Raw genomic sequence first — 27,210 nt, 5'->3', positions numbered from 1 at the left:
TTTCTGGAGGGGAAACTAGGAATGGAGAAATTTACATGTAAATAAAGAAAATATCTAATAAAAAAATGTTAAAAAAAATGCAAGCCATCGTTTTTTTTAATGAGAAGACAAATATATGATAATGTTGCAATGTTGACTTGGAAGTGTCAAGTAAGCCAACCAAAATAGAGTGTCAAAATAGCCAACTTGATTAAATGTGGTATTTTGGATAAGCTCACCTATTCTACCTTGCTGGAAATGAATAGCATCTCTCACCTAGAGAAAGGATTAGAATCTGATATAGAAGTGTCTGAAGGAATTTCCAGCACAGGACTGGGAGATATAGCTCAGTCCGTAAAACACTTGACTCACATGCACAAGGACCTGAGTTCAACCCCACAGCACAGATTTAAAAGGACAAAAGGGAAAACAAAAAATACTGGGCATGGTGGTATGGGAGGCAGGGATGGTGATACCAGCACTGGGAACAAAGAGACAAGCTTATGTCTGGATTCATGGTCCCAATCCGCCAGCCTTCTTGGCTGCCCCCAGGCTAGGATAGAACCTATTAATATCAACAACAGTATTTATGGCCCACATAATGACATCTGAAGTTGTCCACATACAGTCGCATGTGCTTGGACATGCATGAACACGCGCACACGAGGAGACAAGTTTCCCACATCAGCCTCCAGTCGCCCTTTGTCATGGTTTTGCCTCATCTTTGGTTCACCTGCTTTCAACTTGGCATAACTGAGAAATAAACATTTAATCGTATTAGGCCAATTTAATTTTAAAAGGAATATTTATTCCTTTTTTTCTTTCACCTCCTGTGCAAAACTTGGGGGAGTTGAGATATTAAGTGACAAAGGAGGAAATAGAAATGACACCTGACACTAACAACCCCAATTTAAAATGTTTTAAATATATTAAATCACATCATTTTTAAAACCACCCTGTAAGGTCAGTTCCACCACTGTGCTCGTTTTCAGTGAAGAAAATGCTTCTCATTAGAGGAAAATTAGGTCCACAATAATTAAATGTCCTCAGTGACCAAATCAGTCACACACACACACATACACACTCCAAACCCAATGACATACTAAAAATAAGAATAAGCAGCCAAAATTCCCTGGGATCCTTGGATGAGATGAGCTCTTTCTCCAGTCTCTTTGTGTGTGTGTGTGTGTAAAAATTTATTTTATTTATTTTATGTGTATGAGTACATTGTAGCTATATAGATGGCTGTGAGCCATCATGTGTGTGGTTGCTAGGAATTGAACTCAGGACCTCTGCTGGCCCCACTCGCTCTGGTCCCACTCATTACGGCATAATTCACAGTAGCTGCCTTCAGACATCCTAGAAGAGGGTATCAGATCTCATTACGGATGGTTGTGAGCCACCATGTGGTTGCTGGGATCCAAACTCAGGACCTTCGGAAGAGCAGTCAGTGCTCTTATCTGCTGAGATATCTTGCCAGCCTTCTCCAGTTTCTTCTAATCTTCTAGCTCTTGCAAATGCTTTTTTCATAACTGATGGCTCAAGAGGAACTTAAGGGAACATTGCAGAAGAGGAGGCAGGAAGACCCAAAAGAGCCAGGGGCAGAGGATGAATGACCGTTGTAAAATATGTCTCCAGGACATGACAGAGCTGCAGCACTCATGAGCTCACAGAAGCTCTTGTTGTCTGTACGAGACCTACACAAGATCCAACAACAACAAAATGGATGGAGGTAGTTCAAGAGGTCCCACCCCTAGCTAAGAGCAATTGGCCACTGATGGCTACTGGAGAAAGAAGAATCCATTTTCTTCATAGCTATGGCCTGTCTAAGGTTGCCCATGAGCCAGTGGATAGCCCTATTTCCATGCATGAAGTGGACTAAGTGGACTCAGTAGGTTATAAAAAAATTAATAAATAAATAAATAAATAAATAAACAAGATGACATGACATATAATCTTGGAAGAGTGGGAGAAGTTTTAATGGTGTCAGGGAATAAATATGATCAAAATACATTGTATACATGAAATTCTCAAAGAGTAGATAAATAAATTTTTAAAATGTAAAGTTACTTTGTAACATATTCATATTTTTAAGCCTGTTAGCATTAGCTAATGTAACAGTCTCCAGTGTCGGTGAATTGATGGAATTCATACTTATTTCTAAATCACACATAGTCAAGAGTAACTGTGCATGACAGTGCTGCCCTGGGAAAGTTTCTTCCAAGCAGCGATTGTCTCAGGCCCCTCTCGTGTGATGTATATTTGTTACGTTGGAGTAGCTGTGACTAAGGTACCTAAGAGAAGAACTTAAAGGGGGAAGAGTTTATTTTGCCCATGCAGAATGTTGTGTAAGCAAGAGTATTGTGGCTAAGGTTCTTTATCTCATGATGGGAGAAATAGGGAGGAGGTAATTGGAAACCCTTACATACCTATTTCCTCCAACATCCTGAAGTCTCCAGAACCTCTCAAAATAGCACCATTACCTGGAGATACAGTATCCAATACTTAATATGGGAGCCATTTCATATTTAACTCACAAAAGTGTGGTTCCTCCATTTTTCAGTATGTCATCTCAATGATGTCATGGTCTTGGGGAAATAGAGATAGAGAAGATAGAGACTAAATATAAAGAAGGTTAAATCATTTGTTTTTATGAGACAAGGTCTCATTATGTTTCCCAGGCTGGCCTTGAATTTCTGTGTTACCAGGTGGGTAGGATTACAAGTGCATATCACTGCACCCAACTAGAAACTTCTTTCTGAAGTATTTACTTTGATATTTCTTGTAAGGCAAAATTGCTAGTAGAAGTATCGTAATCACTTAGGTATGTTAGTACCTACCTGTAATTACTGAAGCAGAAGTATCATGAGTTCAAAACCAGACTGGGCTATGTAGTAAAATCCTTCCAAAATAAATGAGGAGCGAGGCAGACAGACAGACAGACTGACAGAGAGACTATCTGTAAAGTCCTTACTTTCATCTAGAAAGACTAGTTTTGCTAGGTATAAAATTCATTCTCCTGCCTGACTTTTTTTCTTTAGTATTCCCAATTTCGTGCCCCAGATTCTTGTGACTATCATTGTTTCAAGTGAGAAGTCTATTATTGATCTTATTTTTGTTCCTCTGACTTGATATGACATTTTCCTTTAGAAAATTCAAGATTTTTTTTCATTATATTTGGACTTCAATTGCTTGACCATGTTCTAAGTGTCTTACTTAACATTTGATTGTATAAATTAATGTAGCCCATCAGATTTGAGATGCTTTGAGCCTCTTTCGTCAAAAGTTTCCTACCTCTTTCTCAGTCTCCTTTTCTACGACTCTTCTGGATGTAACAAAATTTCATATTCAGCCAGAGACAAATAGCTAGCTGCTTCTGCACAGGGTTTGTAAGACCACCAATTGTACATGGGCTCATCCAAACTCACTATGAATCTGTCTCATTTCCTGTCTTCTCTGTCAAATTCTGGCTAACCTATTGATCTGTTTCCCACTCTCGCCCTTAGAACAACTAACACATTTGTTACGAAGGTCACTACTATTTTTTCTCACATTCCTGTGCTCTGTTCTAAACTACATACCCTACCAGTAGGGAAACCAATGGTTTTCTAGTTTGCCCTCTCGGATGAGATTATCAACCAGGGATGAAGAGATGAGAATAGTCTCAGTAAGACCACCATGAACTCCCCCTGCTCACTCCTGAGATATTAGCAGTTCTCTTTTCTAGAAGTACAACAAAGCCCCCAAAACTTGACAGCTTAAACAACAGAAACACATTATCTCTTAGCCTAAGGGAAATGTCCAAAGTCAAGGTATCAACCTTGGTTCCTTCTGGAGAAGGAGAAAGGGCCTGTTCTGGGTCTCTCTCTACCCAGCTCCTGCCCCTACCACCTTTGCTGTTCATTGGTGTGGACTAGCATCATCCTGACCTCTGCCTTCATCTTATCATGGAGTTCTCTCCATGTGCATGTCTGGGTCCTGAGTTTCTACTTTTTGAAAGGGACATTAGTCCTAAGGAAGTAGATTAGATTAGTGGCCACATTTACTTCAGTAACTTCTCATCTCAACTAGTTGCAATGTTTCCAAATACAATCACATTCTGAGGTACAGGGACTGAGGCTCCAGTGTATGAATTTGAGAAGATACCATTCAGCTTATACCAGACAGCAAACAGCAGTATTAGTTTGATAAAATGGGAAGAAACCAAAGAGAATTCCTCCAGTTCCAGGATCTGTTGACCTTGAGCAACCTAGCTCTATTTCCTTATCCACAAAATAGGGGTGTATCCACAAATACCATCAGAGCATCACACCTAATCCAGTCTTAAAATACCACTTCTGAGACAAAGTCTTAAGGCACAAGCTTTAAAGTCTTGGCTTTGAAAAATATCTTTTGATTCATGTCTTTAAAAAGAAAAATCTCAGGATGACAGGATGGCTCAGCAGACAAAGGCACTGGCTACCGACTCTGACAGCCTAAGCTCAATCCTTGAGAAAGATTTGATGGAAAGAAAGACGTGACCACTATGAGTTGTCCTCTGACCTCCACAGTTGTGCCACAGTGTACATATGCACACATACACAGAGATGATAGACAAATGATACATGGATAGATAGATAGATAGATAGATAGATAGATAGATAGATAGATAGATGGTAAACAGGTGATAGAGAGATAGAGAATTAGAGAGAGAAAGAGAGACAGACAGAGACAGAGAGAAACTTCTTTATAAAATCTCAGGAAAGTCCTCCTCTTCAGCTCAGGCACTGTAGCCATCATGAATGATACAGTGATCATCCGAACCAAAAAGTTCATGACAAACTGTCTGCTTCAGAGGAAACAGATGGTCATTGATGTCCTTCATTCTGGGAAGGCAACAGTACCAAAGACAGACATTCTGGAAAAGCTGGCCAAAATGTACAAAACCACACCAGATGTTTTCTTTGTATTTGGATTCAGTGGTGGCAAGACAACTGGCTTTGACATGATCTATGATTCTTTAGATTATGCAAAGAAGAATGAGCCTAAACACGGACTTGCAAGACACACCCTTCATGAGAAGAAAAAGAGCTCCCAGAAACAGCGAAAGGAACGCAAGAACAGAATGAAGAAGGTCAGGGGGACTGCAAAGGCCAACGTTGGTACTAGGAAAAAGCCAAAGGAGTAGATCTGTGGTGACTTGATCTACTGTGATGTGCAGATTTCTGAAAGGACAAATAAACTAAAAAGCCACACAACAACAACAACAACACCTCAGGAAAGGACTTTGCTGGCTTGATGTCATTTCAATGTGTCCCCCAAAGGCTCACATCCAAGAAAATGGGTCTCCTGAGTGGTGGTGCTGATAGGGTGGAGCCTTTAAGAGGTGTGGCCTGGTATGAGGTCACTACACTCAAAGAATTCATGTGGTTCTCACAGGAGCACATGAGGCTGTCTCCCAGGCTTTGGCCCTTCCATGGGCAGTCATCTCCCATTTCTGCTTCTCCATCACATAGTCACATTGCTGGGTAGGGAAGGGCTTACCAAAGCTGGCTCCATGCTTGCTGGACTTTTGAGCCACCAGACTTCTGGGGTTTTGTTTTCATTTTTGTTCTTTTTATTACCTGGTTTAAGGCTTTGGTGCAACCAGCTAAGGCAGACCTTTGCTAAGACTGATGTCTAAAGAGTTTCCTTGCAGAAGAAGTGGGGTCCCCAACTCTGAGTTGCCACATGGTATGTCCTCGCACCTGTGTCATGGTGACCCTGTCTTGGGCATGGGAGTTTCGAAACCCACTGCATTTGCATGTTTGCTCGGCACTACAGTTACCTTCTCTGAGAGCTGGAGGAACTGCCAAGCATAGATTTACTTTTAAAAATTAATTTGGCTTTGCACAGTTTACCACATCCTGAGATAACACTCTCTGGGGCTGAGGTAAGTGAGAGCAGGTGGCCCCTGGGCTCTGGAAGAGCTGGAGGTCCGAACACCTAAAAGCCACCCCCAAGGACTCCTTTTAGGAAATTATAAACCATTAATTTTTTATTTTTCTCACCTTGTATCATCTGAAAGTCCTTCGTAATAGCAGGTATATAGATTAGAAGTCAGTTACTGGGGGGGGGGGGATAGTGTTATTTAGAATAAGGACTGGCAGATTGATGAATGGTGGCTTTTTTTATTAAACTAATAAAATTTATTTTAAAATATGCAACACAGTATTGACTTTTTTAAGTCATCGAAATAATTTATAATAGTTAAATGCCTCTTAAGTATACTGCTATCTTCTGAAGCATTCAACCAGTTTTTAAAATCTATCTGGAACATTAAACATGATAGAAGTAGAAAAAAAATCTCTTATGAGGTCCTCTATGAAAGGAAATTGTGACAATTAGACAGAAACCGTCCCATCTCCACGGGAGAGCGCGCAGCATAACTGTGGCGATGAATGGTGATTTAACGGGTGATTTTAATTTCTTCTCCAGTTTTCATGGGGAACCTCTGCTAGTTAAGGTTGAAATCCACCATGAACAGATAACCTCTGAGCTCTGTGCAAGATGGAGACTCCCTCGCTGGCAGATTTTCTCCTTCTCTGACCTTGTCTGAGGGATTCTAAGCCCCCACACTCACCTGAGTCACTCAGTCTTAATTAGTTTATAGGATCAATTCCCTGTCTCCTGACAAAATCTGTTCAGCCAGAACCTGAGATTCCTGACATGCTTCCCGTGTTAATGAGGTATGCCAGGTACCCTAAGCCCCCAGCCAATGATCTTTACCCATCCTGGATGTCCCTGCCCTCAGTCCCCCAAAACTTTATAAGCCTTCAATCACTCTAGGTAAAGTTGATCTGCCTACTGAGCATTCTCTGTACATACACACAGGGGTTCCAACCCCACCCCACCCCCTCGCCATCTCTGTTCCCACTGCCCTTGTGGACTATATAGGCCGAAGGTCCACGGGATCGGGGAGACCCACAGTTCCATTATCAGAAGTTTCTATGGTAAGATTGCTGTTAATCTGAAACAATGATAAGATATTGATTTGTGTGTACGTATCTGAATGTGTATGCTCGTGTGTGTGTGTGTGTGTGTGTGTGTGTGTGTGTGTGTGTGTGTGTGTGTACATGAATGGCAGGCTAGAGGCCAATGCTGTCTCTCTCTATCTTGTTTTGAGATGGAGCCTCTCACTGAAGAGAGCTCACCAATCTTGCTGGCCATAAAGTCCCAGGAAGACCTTTATCTCTCCTCCCCAGTTCTAGTTCTACAGCCTGTGACACCACACAGAGCTTTTTTATGTGGATTCTGGGGATTCAAATTTGGGTCCTCCTTCAAAGCAAGTATTTTACCTACTGAGCTATATCTGCTGCGCCATCTCACAGGCCTTGATTTTTCCTGATCCTAGATCTTTACTATCCTAATTAGCTCAGATAGCTCATAGTCTCCTTTTGCTTATTTTTCCTAAAAGCATCTGCAACTGAATTCTGAGTATCTTTTCTATCACTAAGGCTCAGAAAAGGAAAGGAAATGGCTGAGGGTCTTTAACTTAGTTAGACCTGCGCGACATCTAGTGGTAGAAAAGTGGAATTGCAAGTTTTCCCTTTAATGTTCCTAGCCTGTTATAAGCAACTGGACACTTGTTACCCACTGAGCCCTGTGAATGGTGTAGCTCTCTGAGTATTTGAACCAGGGTCAAGTTGTTCTTTAGCGTTTCATACTGCTGCTTATTCACCCTTTCTTTTCTCAATAGCTCCCAATGCCAGAGTTTGGGTTAGGGCTTGCTGTCCCTCCAGAATATTCTGGAATTTTTTCCTGTAACAACTTTAAAGCATTTCCCTTATTAAAAGTCCCCCCTGGAAGGGGGCTGGCATAGTTCAGTGGGAGAGTGCTTATATAGCATGCACAAGGCCATCAGTTCAATTCCAGTTCAAAAAAAAATCTCCTCTGGGACCAGTGATAGGGCTCAGTGGATACATGTACTTCCTGCAGAAACCCCAGGGTTGACCTGAATTCAACCCCCAGGACCTGTTGCGGGAAGGAGAGAACTGACACCCAAAAGTTGTTCTCTGACCTCTGCCCATGTACCCTTTCACACAAGAGGCATTAATAGTAATAATAACTAACAAATGTTTTAAAATTTTAAAGCTATCTCTGATGGCTCTATGAAGCTTCGAGACTCAAGCTGGATGAGCAAGCCCATATGCAAACATTTATCCATACGTGACATGCACGCACCACTACACTAGAAGATCATTTACACCATAAATTCAAGTCAGGAGAAAAAAAACTAACAACATTCATAGATGTGTCTGTTATGTCTCCCCTGCACCAGAGTAGCGGTTGTGGCACTGTTTGGAGACAATGGGCCACAGTGGTAAGTGCCTTCGCAAATGCCTGGCCATCAAAGGCTTCTTGAGACCTGGACCTGCCTATCCTTCCCTCACTTCCTCTCTTGCTCCCAGCACTGTGCTTCAAATGGAAGCATTTGGACTCGAAGGTCTCCTCTCCTCCCAGCTTTCTATTTCTTATTCTCCTTATTTCCAGCTCTCTTCCCTGCCTTGGCTTTCCCGATCCCAAGGCTTCCCATCTTCCCAAAGCCTTTCTTAACCATCTTCTTGTTCTGGGAGCTGCTTTTCATTACTTCTGTCTCCATACCCCATGCCCATCTTTTTCATCTCAGCCTTTCCTAGCTGCCTTTTGCTGAGTCTGCAAGCTCTGAGGGCAGGACTGTCTTAATCTGTGTCGTAATTTTGTGCATCGTGTACAGTAAACAGGAGCAACGCAGGAAAGGGACGGATAACTCGGTGTCATGTGTGACGGCCTGCTCTTTGGCCTCACCTCAGTTTCTTTTCCTGCTCCTGTAACAAAAGCAGCATAAAGGAGAACGGGATTGCTTTTACTTGTCTAGTCCTATGAAGTTGGTGCCATCGCCGCTTTGCAAATGAGAACACTTGGTTGCCCAGAGGTTGGGTGGCTTCCCAAGCTCATCCAGGGACTAAATGAAGGTCAGGAAATTGAGTGTGCTAACATGAACTTCTGGTGTTCTAGTCTAAACTTCATGCAGGTGGATCTAAGTGAAGGCGTGTAGCATGGCAGGCAGAAGATTGTATTCTGGCAGACGACTGGAGCCTGAGCTGCCCTCTGCTGGTCAGCTCTGCCTTCCTATAACAGTCTATCCCTTACAGGGCCCCTGCCTGGAAAGAGGGGTCCCCAGAAACCCTTTCTGGCAGCACAGCTTGAGTATGGGGTTGGACAGCAAGCAAAGGATGCTCTAAGGGAGAAAGAGCCAGTAGATCATGGGAGAACATTTGAGAGCCAGAGAAAGTGCCTTGCAGCTCAGTGAAACCACTCAAAGAATCAAATTGGGAAAATAAACTCTTTGCCTATGAATGCCATAGATTGCACTAAAACAAAAATACGTGTTTTTAAAAGTACTTTAGGTATTTTGATCCTCCCAGCACTGAGTGGTCTTTTAGGGTAGAAATGTGCAAGGTTTACTTATCGCTATTCTTTGTGTGGGCACCAGAAGGTTCATGTGTTAGGGACTTGTTCTCCAGTGTGATGGTGGAGTCTAAGAGACGCAGGTCAGGGAGAGAAATAAGGCTCCATCCCACTGGTTAGGTTGGTGCAGCACTCGTGGGAATGGATTTGTCTCCACGGGAGCAGGCTGCTGTAAAAATAGCATGACCATCTTCCCTCCCCCTTCCCTTCAGTTCACGTTTCCCCCAGCAGATGCCAGTCCTGTACTCTCAAACCTTCAGAACTGTGACCTAAGTGAGTCTATCTTCTTCATGAAGTTCCAAGCACTGGGTATTTTGTCATCGCAACACAAGATGAACCATGACGCATATTCCACACATACCTCTTCAAAGGTGCCTTGTGGAACCATTTCAAAGCGCAGGTATGAGGGCTGGGGAGATGGCTTGGTGGGTAAAGTACTCAACATGAAAACGTGAGGTCCTGAGTTTGAATCCCCAGCACTCTTGTAAAAAACACATAAGCGTCTGTGGTCCCAGTGCCGAGGAGGTAGAGACAGAGGGATTCCTGGGTTTCATATGTTGACTGCAAGCTCCAGGTTCTGTGAAGAGACCCTCAAGATGGAGCTGGACATGGTGGCATACACCTTTGATCCCCGAATTTGGGAGGCAGAGGCAGGTGGATCTCTGTGAATTTGAGACCAGCCTGGTCTACAGAGGGGGTTCTAGAACAGCCAGGGCTATGTAAGAGAGACTTTGTCTCAAGAAGGAAGAGGAAAGTGTTAGAGGGAGACACCCCAACATTAACCTCTGCCTTCCACACATGCACACACACAAATAGAAAAAAACATTTGTTTTAAGGTTTTTTTTTTTAAAGTAGATCTCTAGGCCTTAATCCAAAGGTTAAATCCAAGTCACCAGTAGACACTTCTCAGCCCTAGCCTTGGAGACAAGCCCCCACCCCTGCCCCAACAGCTAAAAGTATTTAACACCCTGCTCTCCTGGATGAAGCTGGGCCTTTCCACTTCCTCGAGAAACCGTGACAGGTGGAGGACACTTGGGCCATCCGATGCTTATCTTTTCTTGACTGTAGGCTATTTTAACAAGTCAGCAAATTGTGGGTAACTGATGGTGATACAAAACAAAATAAAAAAGGTTCTTGTCTATAGACATGTAAATTACATGTGGCTTTTGAAAATTGATTTTTCTTTTTTTGGGGGGGGGAAGGCCTTTGTATGTTCACTTCATTTCATTATCCCCGGTGACCTATAAATGAGTCTATTCTCACTGCATAGCCTTGCCTGGCCTGGAACTTGATAGGGCCATGAATTTGACTGGCCAAGAGCTGAAATTAACCATGTGCCACCATAGTTGGAGTTCATAGTTTTTTAGGACCTCTTGTTACATGTGCCTAGTTCCCTAAATGATTATTAAATTAAATAAAATTCTGAACACAAGTTCCATATTCTTTTCTTTTTTTTTTCTTCCTTTAAAAAAAAATCATCTTGAGTATAGCTTTCAAAAGAAAGAATGCTTTCTTTTTTTTCTCTTTCTCTCTTATGCTCTCTGCATTGCCTCAGAGAATTTTCTCAGAAAAGAATTCCCACCTAACACCCTAACCCTGACCAGAAGCACCTGGAGAACAGAACAAGCAGAGGTGCTATTTACTTTATCTTTCTTTTTTTTTTCTTTTTTTTCTAAGATTTATTTTATTTATTTTATGTGCATGAGTACACTGTAGCTGTACAGATGACCATGAGCCATCATGTGTGTGGCTGCTGGGAACTGAACTCAGGACCTCTACCGGCCCAGCCCGCTCCAGCCCCACTCGCTCCGGCGTAATTCACTGTAGCTGACTTCTGACACACCAGAGGAGGGCGTCAGATCTCATTACAGGTAGTTGGATCCAAACTCAGGAACTTCGGAAGAGCAGTCAGTGCTCTTACCCGCTGAGCCATCTCGCCAGCCCTACTTTATCTTTCTTATGTGCATGTGTGTTTGCCCACATGTACATCGAGGCTCCACAGGAGTGCCTGGTGCCCACAGAGGTATCAAATCCCCTGGGACTGGAGTCCCACATGGCTGTGGGCCACATGCAGGCATAGGAGATCAAACAAGGATCTTCTGGGAAAAACTGGCCATTGTTCTTAACCCCAGGGCACCTCTCCAGCCCTGGGGCTACATTTGTAATTAGACAAAAGCGATGGCAGTGCCTTTGTTCACACAATTCTCTTCTATAGTAAAATAACATAAGCTAGAAATGAAGAAACCCCTGGATGTATGTATATTGGACCTCCACTCTCTAATTTCTTCCTTGCTTTAGCAGCTGGCAATCTGTGAAAGCTTCCACACACTAGGATTGTTTGTTTTACTTTTTAAAAGTTTTTTAAAATTACGTTTTTACCTACCATGGTGAAAGCTGGGGGTGAGAAACAGGGAATGTCACCAGATTCAAGAAAAAAAGGGAGGCTCAGAGTGGATCTCCAAGCAGGCACTTCCTTAGAACCTCATTGCCTTGAAAAACACCTATGACTCCTGATTTCTTTCCTAGGTTTTCTATCTCCGGGGTTGTCTCTCTTTCTGATTTCTTTATTGTTTCTATTTCCATTTTTAGATTCTGGATGGTTTTGCTCATTTCCTTCACTTGTTTGATTGTGTTTTCCTGTAGTTCTTTAAGGGATTTTTGTATATCTTCCTTAAGGGCTTCTAGGTATTGAAGGAGGAGTCTCTGGGAGGAGTTGGTGTACAAAAGGGAAACAAGAATGTGATTTAATTGTATTTACTTAAAATATGTTTTTAAATGTTATCAAATTCAGATAAATTGAAATCATGTATCTTTTCTCATCATAATGCAATAAAACTTAAATCAATTATAAAAAAGAAAGAAAAACATGAAGTGTAGCCCATTCTGAAGCCTTCCAGTGTCTAACTTACAGAGACCACAGGCTGGAATTGCAGGTGTGATCATGGTGGTACCTAGCTCGGGTTTTAAACTCTTGAGTTGGGGCTGGAAAGGGATTTCAGAGATTAGTGTTCAGCATGATGGTGATGGAGCCATGGACAGATGCAGGGGTGAGGAGGGGCAGCCACTGGAAGTTTGTGGGGCTCCATCCAACTCTGCACCTTGTAACTTCAGTGGCGACGTTGATAGAACTTGGCATAGAGCCAGGCACCAAAACCTCTGCAGAAATGGCCAGAGGCCAGTTCATAACATTCTCAAAGTGCAAAACTGCACAGATGAGTCAAAGACAGTTACAACTCTTTTAGGGATCACAAGGAATTTTAGCTGCCCCAACACCTATTCTCCATGGATGGGAGCCTCAGAGGGCAATACTTCCAACTTCCGTAAGAAATGAAATGCCAAGCGCTTTATACCAAGCTCAAGAAAGACATTGCCTGCAGCCATGACCCTCCCTTAGAGCCTACCCAAGGGACACCTCTCCATCCCGCTGGAACATGAGTGCCCAGCCACCACGGTGAGGGCTGGAGACACAGGGGGTGTCGCCAGACTCACGTATGTGGGGAAATGGGGTCAAAGTGGGTCTCCAAGCCAGCTCTTCCTCAGAACCTCATTACCTTGAAAAACATGATTTGAAAATCCCTACCCCCACCCCCCAGTCCCGATTCCTCAAGTCTACACAGAGCAGAGCTTCCCATTGCTTTTCTACCACATGTCCTTGTTCCTGTCCGTTCTCTGTGCACACTGGAGCACTAATCTCCTTCCAAAAGGTCTTCCCCAGGGCACCTCCAGCACCTGCCGAGTCAGGTGCTCCTGCACGCTTGTTGAAGGCACTAGTTCTCTGGGTTTTTTTGTTTGTTTGTTTGTTTTTTGTTTTTTGTTTTTTGGTTTTTGGTTTTTGGTTTTTGTTTTTATGTCTTTGGCAAAATTAAAGGCTATTAATGACGAGTAGAACAGTTATTCCCCCCCCCCTTTTTATGTTTTATGAGTTTGGGGCTATTTTAATAGATGCAACTTCTCTGAGGAAGGAAAGGACCCACGGATGAAAGGCTGGATGAGCAGGCTGACTGGGTGGATGGCCGAGAAGAAGGATAGATGATGGGTTCGCTCTGGGGGAAAAAAAAACTCAAGAAGCTTTGTAAGCTGGTCGACAGGAAATCACCACCGCTGGCTTCCTTTGGGGGAACTCGTCACAGCAGCTGGGAGTGGGGTCACCCCACCCAAGTTTAGATCAGCGGTGTTACCAACTCCTCTCCCCTGTTGAGATCTCTATCAAAAGGCTCGACTCCATGCCCAGTGGCACGGAACTGTCTTAGTGGGTTTAATGATCTTCATTTGGGGCTGGGAATAGAGCTCAGCGGTATCACCCTCACCTAGACATGCAAGGCCCTGGAATTCAAACCCAGTACCATGCAAGTAAGTAAATACATACATACATACATACATACATACATACATACGTACATACATACATACATAATTGGTCTGGCGTCCGGATAGCTCTAGTTAAGAGGCAGCGTTTGAAGGCTGAGCTGATTTGGCCACATCCTTTTGCCTGCTCCCTGGGCCATTTACCTTTGTTAATCCCATAACACCTAGAACTGACACCTATTTCAGCAAGAATCCGCTTCCCACTCTCCACCCCCTCACCCAACCCACTCCCACTCCCATTCCCTCTGCTGGCACCACGACCGCCCCCTGGCGGCCAGGGGCAGGTGCGCCCTCTGCGGACCGCCGGAGGGCAAGTGCGCGTGCGCACAGGTGAGCTGCCGCCGCCCCGTCCTTGAGCTTGGCCACCTGCCTAGGAAACTTGTGGTTGGTTGTTGTCCGCGGATCGTTTCCGGGCGGGGACAGCAATCGGGCCATGAAAAATACTTCGGGGACCCGTGAGCCCCGGACCCGTCCGAGAGAAAGAGACCCGGACCGGCGCCCGCACCCGGACCGAGACCGCCACGTCGAGCGGCCGCGAGACCGAGGCGGGGACAGGCACAGGGAGAGGAATGGTGACGTGAGAGGAAACGGGGACCGTCGGGCGGGCCGGGAACAGAGAACGGACCGAGACCCGCGCCAGGACAGACACAGGGACGCGGGCCATCGCGCAGCCGAACCAAGAGCCTTGGAGAGGTCCCGCCAAAGCCGTGCACGGCCCGAGCCCTGGAGACCCAGTTGGGACGCAGCCCCGACTCCGGGACCTGCACCCTGGGGCGCCCCAGAGCTGTCACAGAAGCATGGCCTCGGGTGCCGCGGAATGGAGAGGTGAGGGGTGCACCTGCTGGGAACCCGGACCGCCTGGGGGCGGGGTAGGGGGGAAGCGGTATCATTACGACGTCCCAACCCTGAGTTTGATCTTGGTTACCAAAGAAGAAATGGGAAAGCCCTAGAACCAGGGTAAGGAGGAGGGTTTCAGGACCGAAACCGGCTAGGTGGGTGAGGTTAGCCGGAGGGTCACAGACCCTTACATCTTGTTCCCTAGTTTGCCCCCTCTACCTTTCAAAGTCCAGTTTCCAGGTATGGGGGTGGGGGGAGGCTAAATAAAGTTAGTCCAACGAAGAGTTAATAGTTGGACTTGTTCTTCCTGCCAAGGCCATACGTGCAGCAGACTGCTAGCAGAAGCTGCCCTTTTAAACAAGAAACTAAGTCCACCTTAAAGTTCTCGGGCGATGTATAACAAAGTCAGTGAGGTCTTTCTCAGCAACTTGTTTCGGATCTTATGTTTGTTTGAACTCCACCCTCGGGAATGAACGAACTTGGCCTGTAGGTCCCGAAATCCCCCTGTGTCCTGGAAGGTTTTGTGAATGAGGGTGGAAAGGAAGACCACTAAGAGGACTGGTCGCCACACCCCCTCCTAGAGAGTTAGCACACTATCCAATTCCGCAGATGTTGAACCAGGCTCTGGGGAGTGAGTAAATAGAATAAAAAGAGGTGTCCCTGAGGGCAAAAAGTGTGTGTGTGTGTGTGTGTGTGCGCGTGTGTGTGTGTGTGGGCATAGTAGTCAGAACAGTGCATTCTTTTCCCTGGAGACAACTCTTCTAGCTGATGATTCCCCAGCCTCTGCCATTAGACTCGGAGGCTGCGTCCACAGTCAGCCAAAGCTGCTATCGTGAGTTTATGTTACATTATCTAAAGCCAACTCGCCTTGGAAAAGCTGCGCCCAGATTCAGTCTGCTCTTTCAGTCTTTGACACTCTAGCTGTTGGTTCCCCGGCTGCACCCATCTTGAACAGCAACCACAGGAATAGGAAAACAAGAGGTACCTTTGTGCTTTTCCTCTTAAACCAGATCCCTCATTACCCCGCCTCACCCCAGAGTGAATAAAAGACAGGCAATTGCTCATGGCTTATTTAAAGGTCTGAGACCAAAGGGCAGCTTCTCTCTATCTGTTCTCCTCCTAAGCATTTATTGGAGGGAGGGAACGCAGGGACCCACATGTCAGCATTCAGAGACTGATGCAGGAAAACAATCACCTGTGACCCAGTGTGAAGTCAGCCCCTACAGGAGAAACTAAGGTTTGGAAAGACTGAAGATGGTTTTCTGTCTAAGCACCAACAGGACTCTACGGAAGGTGACCTAGAGATGAGTTCTGTGGAAGGGAGCCAGAAGAGGACAATAGAAAGCGACTCGAGCAGAAAAACAGCTTCGTCGGTGCCCCAGAGGCCTGGGTTCTTTAGGGGTGGAGGGCAGCTCACTGTGGCTGGCTCAGTACACCTAGGTCATAAGTGTGCACAGTGCCAGAGTCTCCTGTGTGCTCATGAAAGGTTTAAAGATTTCAAGCCAAAGAGAGACGGGATGGCTTCTATGTCGCAAAAGAAGAATGCAGTCTCCTGTTGAATTTCATGCAGAGCCTGGCATATGTTAGGTAAATGGAAACAGAAGATGCCCAGGAGTGGCCAAAGGAGAGATGTCAGAGAGATCTCAAAAGTAGCTGGCTAGATGTGGTGGTACATGACTATAATCCCAGTCCTTGGAGGATAGAAGCAGGCAGATCAGGGGTTCAAGCTCAAGCTCATTATTGAGAGTTCCATACCAGGGCTGGAGAGATGGCTCAGCAGTTAAGAGCACTGACTTCTCTTCCAGAGGTCCTGAGTTCAAATCCCAGCAACCACATAGTGGCTCACAACCATCTGTAATGAGATCTGATGCCCTCTTCTGGTGTGTCTGGAGAGTTCCAATACCACTGGGCATGGTAGTACACAGGACTGTGACCTAGCTCTTGAGAAGCTGAGGCAGGAGGATCATGTGTTTGAGGCAAGCCCAGGCTTCACTCTGTGAAATTTTTAAAAACTAAAAAAAATAAATGAAGGTCTAATGCTAAACAGACCGTCCCTAATGTCTGTGCGCTCCTTGGTTGCAGTGAACTGGCTTCGGAAAGATACATGTCCACATACTCCGGGCCTGCTCAACAGGAAGAGGAATATTACCAGTCGGAAGCAGAGGGGCTCCTGGAATGCCACAAATGCAGATACTTGTGCACTGGGAGAGGTGAGCCTTAGGGGACCCTGTCCATTTATATTGCAAATGGCTTGAGGAAAGGCAAGGTGGGGGATGGAGGGATGGGTGCTGGTGACTTGGCAGCTTGTCCAGTTTTCCTTGTGGGTTCCTAGTCTTCTCATTTCCAGGGTTGCATGGAGTTCTTGCTGTCAAAAGAAAGAGAGAAGGAAAGAAAGAAAGAAAGAAAGAAAGAAAGAAAGAAAGAAAGAAAGAAAGAAAGGAGGGAGGGAGGTGAGGAGGGAGGGAAGGAGGAGGGAAGGAAGGAAGGAAGGGAAGGAGGGAAGGAGGGAGGGAGGGAGGGAGGGGAAAAAAGAAAGAACAGAAAGAGAAGAAAGAATACAGGAAGGTCTGAACTCTGCAGTGAGGCTCTCCCTCCACTTATCCAGTGTGCTAGGCCCTGAGCTTGGGTCAAGCTCATTTCCCCTTCTCAGCCAGCTAGTGGAACTTTGTACTTTCAATGTGCTGCGAGCTGCCTGTGGTGGACACTGTTCCCTCTTGTATAGCCAGATGAGGCCATAGAGGGAACATGACCCCAGCAGAGTTGCTCCTCAAACCAAGCATACAGGAAGGGCAGTCTTCTAAGAGAGCTGATGCCCAACCAGTCACTGACTTTCAGTCTTCATTGACTGGGATGCACAGTAAGAATATGTTTTACCTTAAGAGCAAGTTCACAGCCTAGCATGGTGACTTCCATGCTTATAATCCCAGCTGAGGCAAGATGGCTGAAAGTTCTCGACCAGTGTCGGCGACTAAGACCCAAATCAAATAATAAACAAACAAAATCATATCAATATACAAAGAAAAACAAAAATGTCATCAAACTACTTAGCCCTTATGCACACCCAGTGCATTAATATTTCATTAAAAGCAAAAGCCAGGGACCAGCATGATGGCTAAGGGGTGCCTCCTGCCACACCTGACAGCCTGAGTTCAATCCTTGGGACCTACTTGGTCAAAGGAGAGAACCAACTTCCCCAAGTTGTCCTCTGACCTCCACACCCATGCCATATAGACTCGCAAAATTAAAAATTAAATAAAAGTCAGGCACAGTGGGTTGGGGTCAGGAGGGTCAGGAGTTCAAGGCCAGCCAGAGCCATAAGAGACTGTTTCTCCACTTAAACAAAACACAACAAAACAAAATCAATTTATTGAGCATTTAAAACTCACAGCTAGTGTTAATTACCAGCTAGCCTGGCCTCTCAGGTTCTCATCTCAGCCCAGATCCAGCCCTTGCCAGCAAGGAGGAAAATCTGGTTTGTCAGGGTGAACTCCATAGTGCATGGTTAGTCGGCTGAGTCTGCCCATGAGTAAGAGAGGAAACATCCCAGCCTGGGGGGTAGAGGGGGGAGGCACAGGAATCATGGACCCACAGCTGAAGCTGTGTCATGGGGAGGAAGGAGTAGTGATTATAAGATTATGAAGAAACTCTGATGAAAGGTCTCTACGCCACCCGAGCAAGTGGATCTTCATCACCTGCTTTACTTACTATTCTGCCAGAGATGCCTTGAATCCCCTTAATAACCCCTGAGGCTCAGAGAGGCATAGCAAGTTACCCAGGTCCCGAAGCCATTAAGTAAAGGGCCTGGAATTGAAACTCGGAGCCCCAGCCTAAGGCATCAAAGTAACTTTCTTCTCTTGGTGCTGTAAATAACAGGAACAAGCCAGAGGCTGCTTAACAGGTTTCTCCCTACCTAACTTTCTCTTTCTTTCTTTCTTTTCTCTCTGTGATTGATTTACCAAGAGGAAAGGACGGGGCCTGTACTCCTTACCAAAACATACCTATTATTTATTATTATTTAGGCTTTGATTGCTTCTGGCTTTTTGGCTTTGAGCCTGGCGGTTGGGTATGGAAGTCCTGGATTGGAGAGCTTGGAGATGGGGGGGATGGGGAACAGGGGGTATGTGTGAAGAAGGCTGTGTGTGAAGAAGGCTGGAGTTCAGAGCTCCCATGCAAGTGCACAGAGGAGCACTGCTCCAAGAGAGACACAGCTGTGTGCATCAGGACTGGCTAGGGCAGGAAAAAAGGAACCTGAATGCAGATCAGCCGATGGCTTTCAAGTCCACATTAGAGTGGATCCTTTGTGGCTCTTTCTTTGTCAGTGAAACCACAGTCATCCCTCTCCCCATCCCTCCCAGCAAACAAGGCACCCTGGGACCGTCTAAAAAGTTCAGTGAGATCCTGAGACCAACAGAAAGAGATCAGCCCTAACCACCTTTGCCAGAAAGATAGAAACATCTTTAGGGACTAGAACTAAAGATCAGATTGAAAGCAGGTGCATTTGTGACCCCCACGCAGGAGGCTTCCCTTGACCCCATCCCTAGGCTGCTGTAGGTGTAGGTTCCATGTGGAGGGACAGGTGTAGAGCTAGTTCCGTGATTAGAAGACCTAAGTCTCAGCTCATTTGCATATAGAACACTTTTCCCTCCCCACCCCTCTTGTCCTTTGTCCTCTGGCTCTAGGAGCTTAGTCCTTAAACCACAGCCGTTTGTATTTACTAATAGCTTTTGGCCACTATTGCTCAGTGTCTCTGAAAGTTTAATTTTTCAGTCAGGCATGGAGGCACACAGCAGCAGTCCCAGCTGGCTCGGCTACATAGGAGGCTGAGGTTGGCGGTCATTTGAGTCCATAATTTAGATGAACCAAGGACAACATAGTGAGACCGTCACAAAACAACAGACAAGGAGGCTGGGTGGGACACACTTGAAATTCTAGCACTCGGGAGGCTGAGGTGGGAGAGTAACAAGTTTCCAAGAGCCTAGGAAGATGCTTCTCAAAAGACTAATCTAAACTAAAACAAATTTTCATTCTTTTTCCTCCCAATTAAAACTGTTTCCCCCCTCTCCCTCCCTCCCCACCCCCACCCCCACCCCCACCCCACACTCTCTTGTGTATGAGTGTGTGCAGCTCAACTCCAGCATCATTCCTCAAGTGCTGTCCATCTTGTGTTTTGAGGCAAGGTCTCTCGTTGGCCTGAGACTTACACCTAGTTTGCGCTGGCTGAGCATGGAGCCCTTGGAGTCACCCATCTCCACTTCCCTAGAGCTGACACAAAGGCTGGACCCTACGCACTCACACATATGCAGTCAGGATATTACCTATGGAGGATCTCACCAGCACCTGGAGTCGGGACTTCTGTAGTTAAGAATGCTGGTCTTTGGCTCAGAACCTCCAGGTGTTAGTTGTTGTATTTTGTAGTTGAGTATCTTGGGTTTGCGTTTCAAAAGGACAGTTTCGTAAGAGGAAGTCATCCTGTCCCAGTCTGTGTTGTATAATTGTCTACATACATACAACAACAAAAAGAATGGTGCTGTGGTTTAAAAATAATAATAATAACTGAGCCAGACAGCCCCCCAGGGAGGGGAGATCAAGAGTCACGGTCTCAAAAGTTTTAGCCAGGAAAAAGAGAGAATCTGTGGGATCAGTTCACTTCCTGAATGCCAAGAAGCAGAGGCAGGGGAGGGGACAGGGGTGGGGACACCTTCTGCAGTAGAGTCCCTCCCTTACACTTTTTCTTCCATTAGAGCCTCTGGCATATTGGTTGGCACTGCCCACATTAGGCGGGGAAAGGGGAGTCTTAGCTTCTGACCTCTCTGGAAAGCCCACAGAAACCCTCAGAAGCTCACTTTCCTAACCTCTGAGGTTCTTGTCAGCTCGTTGACAGTCACCACCAACCATCATACCATCCCCGGCCAAGAGGGGATGGGCAGGGACCATGTTGTCAGTGCATTAGCTTCTGATCTCCTGAGAGGGTCACAGAAGAAACTTGTGTGGGTGCTTTTTCTGATTTATGCTTTCAATCTCTCCTTTTTCATGATTAATGCCCTGATGTAGTACCCCTTGGATCTGAACTCAAAAGGGAGGTCTGGGGACTTGCCCTGAGCCAGAGGTTGGACAACTGCTCTGGGAAGGATGAGTGTCAAGGGAAGACCTTTTTTGCTTTAAGGGTGACAACTGATCTACGTAGCCCTGCTTATTCTTTTGTGGACCTTCTAAGCCTCACAGAGGAAGAAAGAACCCCCCATGGGGGCTCTAGGCCTTCTGCTGTTGCACTAGGGAATGTTCTCTGGCAGGAGGTGAGGCCCTGATTTCCCATCCCTAGTACCACAAACTCACTCATATCACAATGCACTGGAGAAACTTAACTGTCCCTTTGTCCCACTAAAGTTGTTAAATTCACTATGGTGCCAGGAATGATGGCTCGTACTTGTAACCCCAGCACAGAAGGACCAAGAGTTTCAGGCTGCTGGGCAGTGATGGCACACACCTTTAATCCCAGCACTTAGATTTCTGAGTTCCAGGCCAGGCTGGTCTACAGAGTGAGGACATCCAGGGCTACACAGAGAAACCCTGTCTCGGAAAAAAAAAAAAAAAAAAAAAAAAAAAAAAAAAAAAAAAAGTTTCAGGCTAGCCTGTACTACATGGTGAAACTACTTTGGAAAATTTTTACATTTTTTTTTTAATATCCTGAAGCAGGGTTGGAGAGATGGCTAGTGGCTTGACAGTGCTTGCTGCTCTGTAATGAGGACCAGAGTTTAGATCCCAGCAGCACATCAAGTAGTCCACAAATGTCTGAAACTCAGCTCCTTCTGTTTTTGTTTTTGTTTTTGTTTTTGTTTGTTTTGGGGGGAGCAGTTACACACACATGCTCATATACTCACACACACAAATAATAAAAATTAAGAATAAATCTATATGGCAGATTTATGTCTACTGACATGCAAAAATATATTTAGAATTGAAATTTAGATTTACTGAGATAGAAAAAAAATGTGTATCTATAGAGGGAGGTAGATCTCATATAGCCCAGGCTAATCTCAAGTTTACTATGTAGTCAAAGCTGCCCAAAACTCCCGACCTTCCTGCCTCTGCCTCCCAAGTACTAGGACTGCAATGGCGTGCCACCATGCCTGTTATTTTATATGGTGCTAGGGAAAAGCTCAGGTTCTCATGCTTACAAGGGGAACGCTTTCCTGACAGCCATCCCTGCTTGGCTTTTTTGAACGTTATGCTTCTCAGTCGAAAGGATTTGAAGAAAGCATAGGTCCCCACTGCCACCTCACACAGGCTACACTGCCCCCTTGGGGCAGAGAAAGGAAGCAGTGGGCTAAGCTTCCTGGGCAGGAAGAACCACAGGAGATGGAAAAGTCTCGTAGCAAAAGGCGGCATCTCGCAACAGTAATGCCCTTTTCTTGCAGCCTGCTGCCAGATGTTGGAGGCTCTGCTGAACTTGCTGATCTTGGCCTGCAGTTCTGTCTCTTACAATTCCACGGGGGGCTACACAGGCATCACCAGCCTAGGGGGGATTTACTACTACCAGTACGGAGGGGCTTATAGTGGCTTCGATGGCGCTGACGGGGAGAAAGCCCAGCAGCTGGATCTCCAGTTCTACCAGCTCAAGCTGCCCACGGTCACTACAGCAATGGCCTACAGCGGAGCCCTCATGACCTTCTCCTGTCTCACCCTCCTCGGGGGTGCCCTGCGAGTCCCGTGGCACTGTCCACTGTGGCTGGTGATCGAGGGCTTAATGGATGTGCTCATTGCTGGGGCCTATGTCCCGGCCTTGTACTTCTTCTTCCAACACCTCTCGGCTGCCTACAGTTCAGATGTGTGCAAGGAGAGGGAGGCCCTGTACCAGAGCAAAGGTTACAGTGGCTTCAACTGCAGTATCCATGGGGGAGACATCGGAGCAGGAGTCTTTGCAGCCATGGCCATCGGGGTCTTTGCCGTGGGCGCCGTCCTGGCTTTTAAGGGTTACCGAAAAGTCAAGAAGCTGAAGGAGAAACCCACAGAAATGCTTGAGTTTTAGACTTCTAGAATGTTCTGCCACTTATACGTGATAGACGTCACTTTCGACCACAATCACTCAGTAATGCTTCCAAAATACCAAGCCAGTGTAGGTATGCTGGGCTTAGCTCCTGGTTGCCTGGAGCAGTAAGTATTCTCTGAGACATCAACCTGTGGTTTTTGCCATCTTCTGTGGCTGGGGAACTAACAAAGAGTATGTCAAACCCCCAAACACTGGAGCCAGGCTCGGTGGTACAGACTTGGAATCTTAGCACGTGTAAGGCTGTGGCAGGAGACTCTTGAGTTCAAGGCTAGCGTGGACGGACTGCATAGCAAGATCCTGTCTCCAAAGCACATAAACAGCAATAATAAAGGAGCTTAGTAGAGGCTGGGACCCACCAGAGAAAGGCAAAGTAAACTTCATGACCAGGGCAGTAACAATTGCATTGGAAAAGCTACATCAACAGAAGGCGACTCAGCCTGAACCATCCTAAGCTCAGCCCTCTTCAGCAGTCGCACCAGGTATCTCCACACTGAGTATCCAGGCCCTGCACCCTGTTAACTCTAATGGATTCTCAGGGATACTTCCCCAGGAAAAAACTTAAGTTTGAGGGTGTGGGGTAAGGAAAGGAGAATCAGATTAAACTTGCTGAGCTGCAAAGAAACCATTCTGCTGGCCCCTCCAAGCGCTCAATAAGCATTTGTACCTCCCGTAAATGTGCCATTGTATGAAGAATCCAACCCCACAGCTGGTTCAGGATCTGCTCAAAAGAAAAGAACGTAAAGTCCCTTTCCCAACAGAGGAATGTTCCTTTTGGCCAGACGACTTCATGGACTAGATTACGTGTTGAATTATGGCCTGGGACCATCCACAGCAAAATCTGGTATAAGTGAATATGTCCTTTGCTTGATGCAAAAATCCAAGCATTACAAAGAAAAATTTTAATTGGGGGGCAGCGGTCTTCTTTATGTTCATGATACTTTATTCACTTAAACTCCATCGCTTGGTTTAGAAGACTTCAGCCTGAAGGACAGAACTGCATACCCGTGTCATACATGGTTAGAAACTCTCTTGAACACTGTTCAAAGAAAAGGGGGGTGGGTGGGTATTTTTCATTCTATAGACACCGTGACTTCACATATTCATTTTATTTTTGCAAAATAAAAAGATCAAACCTACTTGCTTGCCTTGGATTTTTTCCCCGCCTCAGGACAGAGGTAAATACAGAAGGAAGCTGGGTGCTCTATGGTCAACAACAACAACAAAAAAAGCAGCTTTGCCCAGAAAGGTGCTGAGGATTACAGCAAAGACCCAGTAGACTTCTGTTTCCACAGACCTCTGTCTAGCATCTTTCTGGAGACCCGACCCACAGCAACTAGGAGATAAATTGCAATGTCTGCCTTTTCTTCCTTCCCTCTGACGTTTATCTTTGTGCATTAGCAGCATACTTAAAGACATTTGTCGCTGTGAGTACCTTGGCTAAGGCAAGTCAGGCTAGCTAGTGCCCAGCTAGACACCCTGCAGCCATTCCCTCAACAAACCCAGTATCATTGGGCCTAGCAGAAGACATGGAAGCCTGGATTTCTTTCACTTCAGCCAAGAGATGTATGCTGTGTGAACCAGAAGGGAAGGACTCGTATTTCCCATCTCTTGTGTCAGTACAGTGTTTCTGTTTCTATATGCTGATGGAAGAAAAATCGGGCTTGGGAAAGATGTGGCGTGTGGGAGATAGCTGCCCCCAACCCATGACATCTGGGTTGGTTCATCGTTTGCTGTACTTACAGAGCCCAATTGAAGAGTGGGCAGTTAGAATCTAATGTTGAATTTTAAATTAGAGCGATACAGTTTCTCGGCTCTCAGATCCCCACGCTGTTGTGTCCCCTGGATTTTCAGGAATTCACGTGGGCATGCAGAAGACAGGCTCTGCTAGCTGGGTCTGGGGATAGAACTGGCTGCTGTCCCTAAACTGCCTCAATGATAAATACGGCCCCATTAATGTAATGGATAGTTATGTGCTAATCTCCAGGAAACAGCACTTTTTTCAAAGTTCTCTCCATTTCTTCTTGCATTTCATACTACTCTCCACCCATTTTAGAACATTGTGGAGAAGCCTTACCATCCATTTATGATTTTCAAGAAATTTTAGTCATGTATTAGTGTCTACAGGGATCAGCCCCAGGATCCCCTCCAATGCAGAAACCTGAGAATGCTGTGTTCTTCTGTATAAAACAGTATTTGTATATAACATATCCGTATCCGTAACCTCCTATATACTCTATCTCGGGATTACTTATTCCTACCATAATATAAATGCTATGCAAACAGTTGCTGGACTGTATTGTTTAGGGGAACACTGCTAAGAAAAAGCCTGTCTTTGTTCCATGGTCAGACGCAGTTCAATCCTCAGTGAACTCTCCCAGTGCAGAAGCTGCAACTAGGGAGGGCTGACTGTTCTGTCTTCCATTTGATCCTTCCCACAGGCCTGCGGGGGACGGAGACAGAATGGGGCTGGAGGCTTTCACTTCATTCATCAGATAAAATATCTAAGGCTTAGAAGGACTTTAGCAAACAGGGAAAGAGCAGATACTGGAATCCCATATTTGGAGTTCATTTGCATTCCTCTTTGTCTCTCAAAATTCTCATCTCTGCACACCGAGGATCTGAGGATGATAATCAAACTTCCGGAAGTGCAGCCGGAAGCTTCTATCAGGAGCCAATGACTAGGGATCTTAAAGGGAGGTGTTCAGACTCCACCCACCTATTGGTTCTCACGGCCTTGTGAAATCTGCGGATCTTCCAGACTTCTAAGAAACACCCTGCAAGTGGACAGTCCAAGTATCTATTTGTAGAAACCTGGTCCATCCATACAACCAAACTGGAAGTCTCATGATAAATGATGTAGCCACCCTGCAGACTGATCTAGATATAATTGGCATATAGTAAATGAAACCAGCAAGATGCTTGATGGTATATGTGCTATATTTAGCTTTGAGGAAGGGGAGAGGGGAGGGGGAGAGGGAGAGGGAGACAGAGGGTGAGCTGAATGCTTTTAATTTCATAAAGAACGGCTGGAAAGCAGGTGAGCAGATGGCCCAGTGGATAAAGTGTTTGCCTCACAACCATGTGGACCTGAGTCCAGTTTCCACAAGGTGTGTCAAAAGCCAGGCTGGGTGGTGAATGCCTGTATCCAGTGCTGGTGAGATGGGGGGATAGGGAGGCAGAGGCTGGTGGGTCCTTGGAACTCACTGGTAGGTAGGTAGCTATTCCAGCCTTTTTAGTGAAGTACCAGATCTGCCACAGACCTACCTCAAAAGAAAGGTGGAAAACACCTGAGGAATGAATGTCACCTGAGGCTGTCCTCTGAACTTCAAACACACTCTAGACATGTGTAGATGCACAGCTCAGCACACGGCAAACATGCATACAGAGAGAGAAACAGAGACAGACAGAGAGAGAGAGTAGAGGGACAGAAACAGAGAGACAGAGACAAAGGAAGCAGGAGAGCATATTAGAAACTTCCTGGTGGCTGGGTCAGAGTCTGAGGCCATCTGGGTCACACAGCAAGACGGTACTTTGGGCCTGGGGAGATGGGAGACATGAATGAAATTTTTCAGTTTATACTTCATTAGTCTTTGGGTTTGTTTTGTCTTTTTTTTTCTTCCCAACTTTACATTTGAAATTTCACAAAAAAGTCACAAGGGCAGTATAGCGCAAATCTCTTCGGGCCCTTCTGCAGCTTTCTGCAGTTGTCATCTCCAGCAAGGATCTCAGAGCCAGGAAAATGGCGATCTCCGAGTTTGCGCAGATCTCATTCGCTGTGCGCACACTCATCTGTGCAGGATTCCATGCGGGTTTTGTCTTTGGTAGATTCATGTGATGGTCGCAACGGAACCCGGAAGCGCTCCATCCCAGCAGACGCTCCTATTGCTTTCTCTTTAAAACCACACACACCCTCTTCACCCTCTCTCATCCCATGTAGCCCTGTCCCCTGTCACCACCTGTGTGCCACATCTCCAGAACTCTGTCCCATTGAGACCACTCTACAGATGGAGTCACGAATTATGTAGCCTTTTGAGACCAGAACTTTTTTTTTCCATTCATAATCACCTTGAAACTCACCCAGGTTGCAGCCTGTCCTTTCCTCTGACTCAGTCACAGAGAAATTCTCCCGGCATTCAGCTCTTACAAATAAAGCTACTCCAGTCAAGACTCACGAACATGGTTTTTGTGTGGACAGAAAGCTCTCTTTCTTTTTTAAATTTTGAAGCTGGCTCTCAGTATGTAGCCCAGGCAGGGCTCCTACTCAAGGCTCTCCTCAAACTGCCAAGTAGTTTTTTATTTCTTTAGGATTAATGCCTAAGGGTACAATTGGGCAAGCCACTTGGTACACACATGCTTAACCTTTTTAACTACCCTAAGGCAGTTAGTTACACCACTGCACACTTGTAATCCTAATACTTGGGAGGCTGGAGCAGGTGGATAGAGAGTTCAAGGCCAGCCTGAGCTACAAAGAGTATATATATATATATATATATATATATATATATATATATATA

General features: G+C 45.6%; 1 protein-coding gene and 1 pseudogene across 2 annotated transcripts in view; both read left to right on the top strand.

Annotated features, from left to right (window-relative positions):
* The first annotated feature begins 4,756 nt into the window (after positions 1 to 4,756).
* On the top strand, positions 4,757 to 5,146 carry LOC116068038 (annotated as a pseudogene).
* Positions 5,147 to 14,159: 9,013 nt separating this feature from the next.
* The window catches only part of Marveld3 (MARVEL domain containing 3), a 15,209-nt gene continuing 2,158 nt past the window's right edge, over positions 14,160 to 27,210 (top strand). The window contains exons 1-3 of one of the 2 annotated variants that reach the window (XM_031341407.1): positions 14,160 to 14,637; positions 16,732 to 16,859; positions 22,065 to 23,832. In XM_031341407.1, the coding sequence (XP_031197267.1) occupies positions 14,246 to 14,637; positions 16,732 to 16,859; positions 22,065 to 22,675 (1,131 nt within the window). In that variant the 5' untranslated portion in view covers positions 14,160 to 14,245 and the 3' untranslated portion in view covers positions 22,676 to 23,832. Of the gene's footprint in view, positions 14,638 to 16,731; positions 16,860 to 22,064; positions 23,833 to 27,210 lie in introns of those variants that run through there. The other variant, XM_031341406.1, reaches the window with a different exon arrangement.

This window comes from Mastomys coucha, unplaced genomic scaffold, assembly GCF_008632895.1.
Source record: "Mastomys coucha isolate ucsf_1 unplaced genomic scaffold, UCSF_Mcou_1 pScaffold22, whole genome shotgun sequence".
Taxonomy (NCBI): Eukaryota; Metazoa; Chordata; class Mammalia; order Rodentia; family Muridae; genus Mastomys; species Mastomys coucha.
This window is presented reverse-complemented; position numbering and strand designations above follow the sequence as displayed.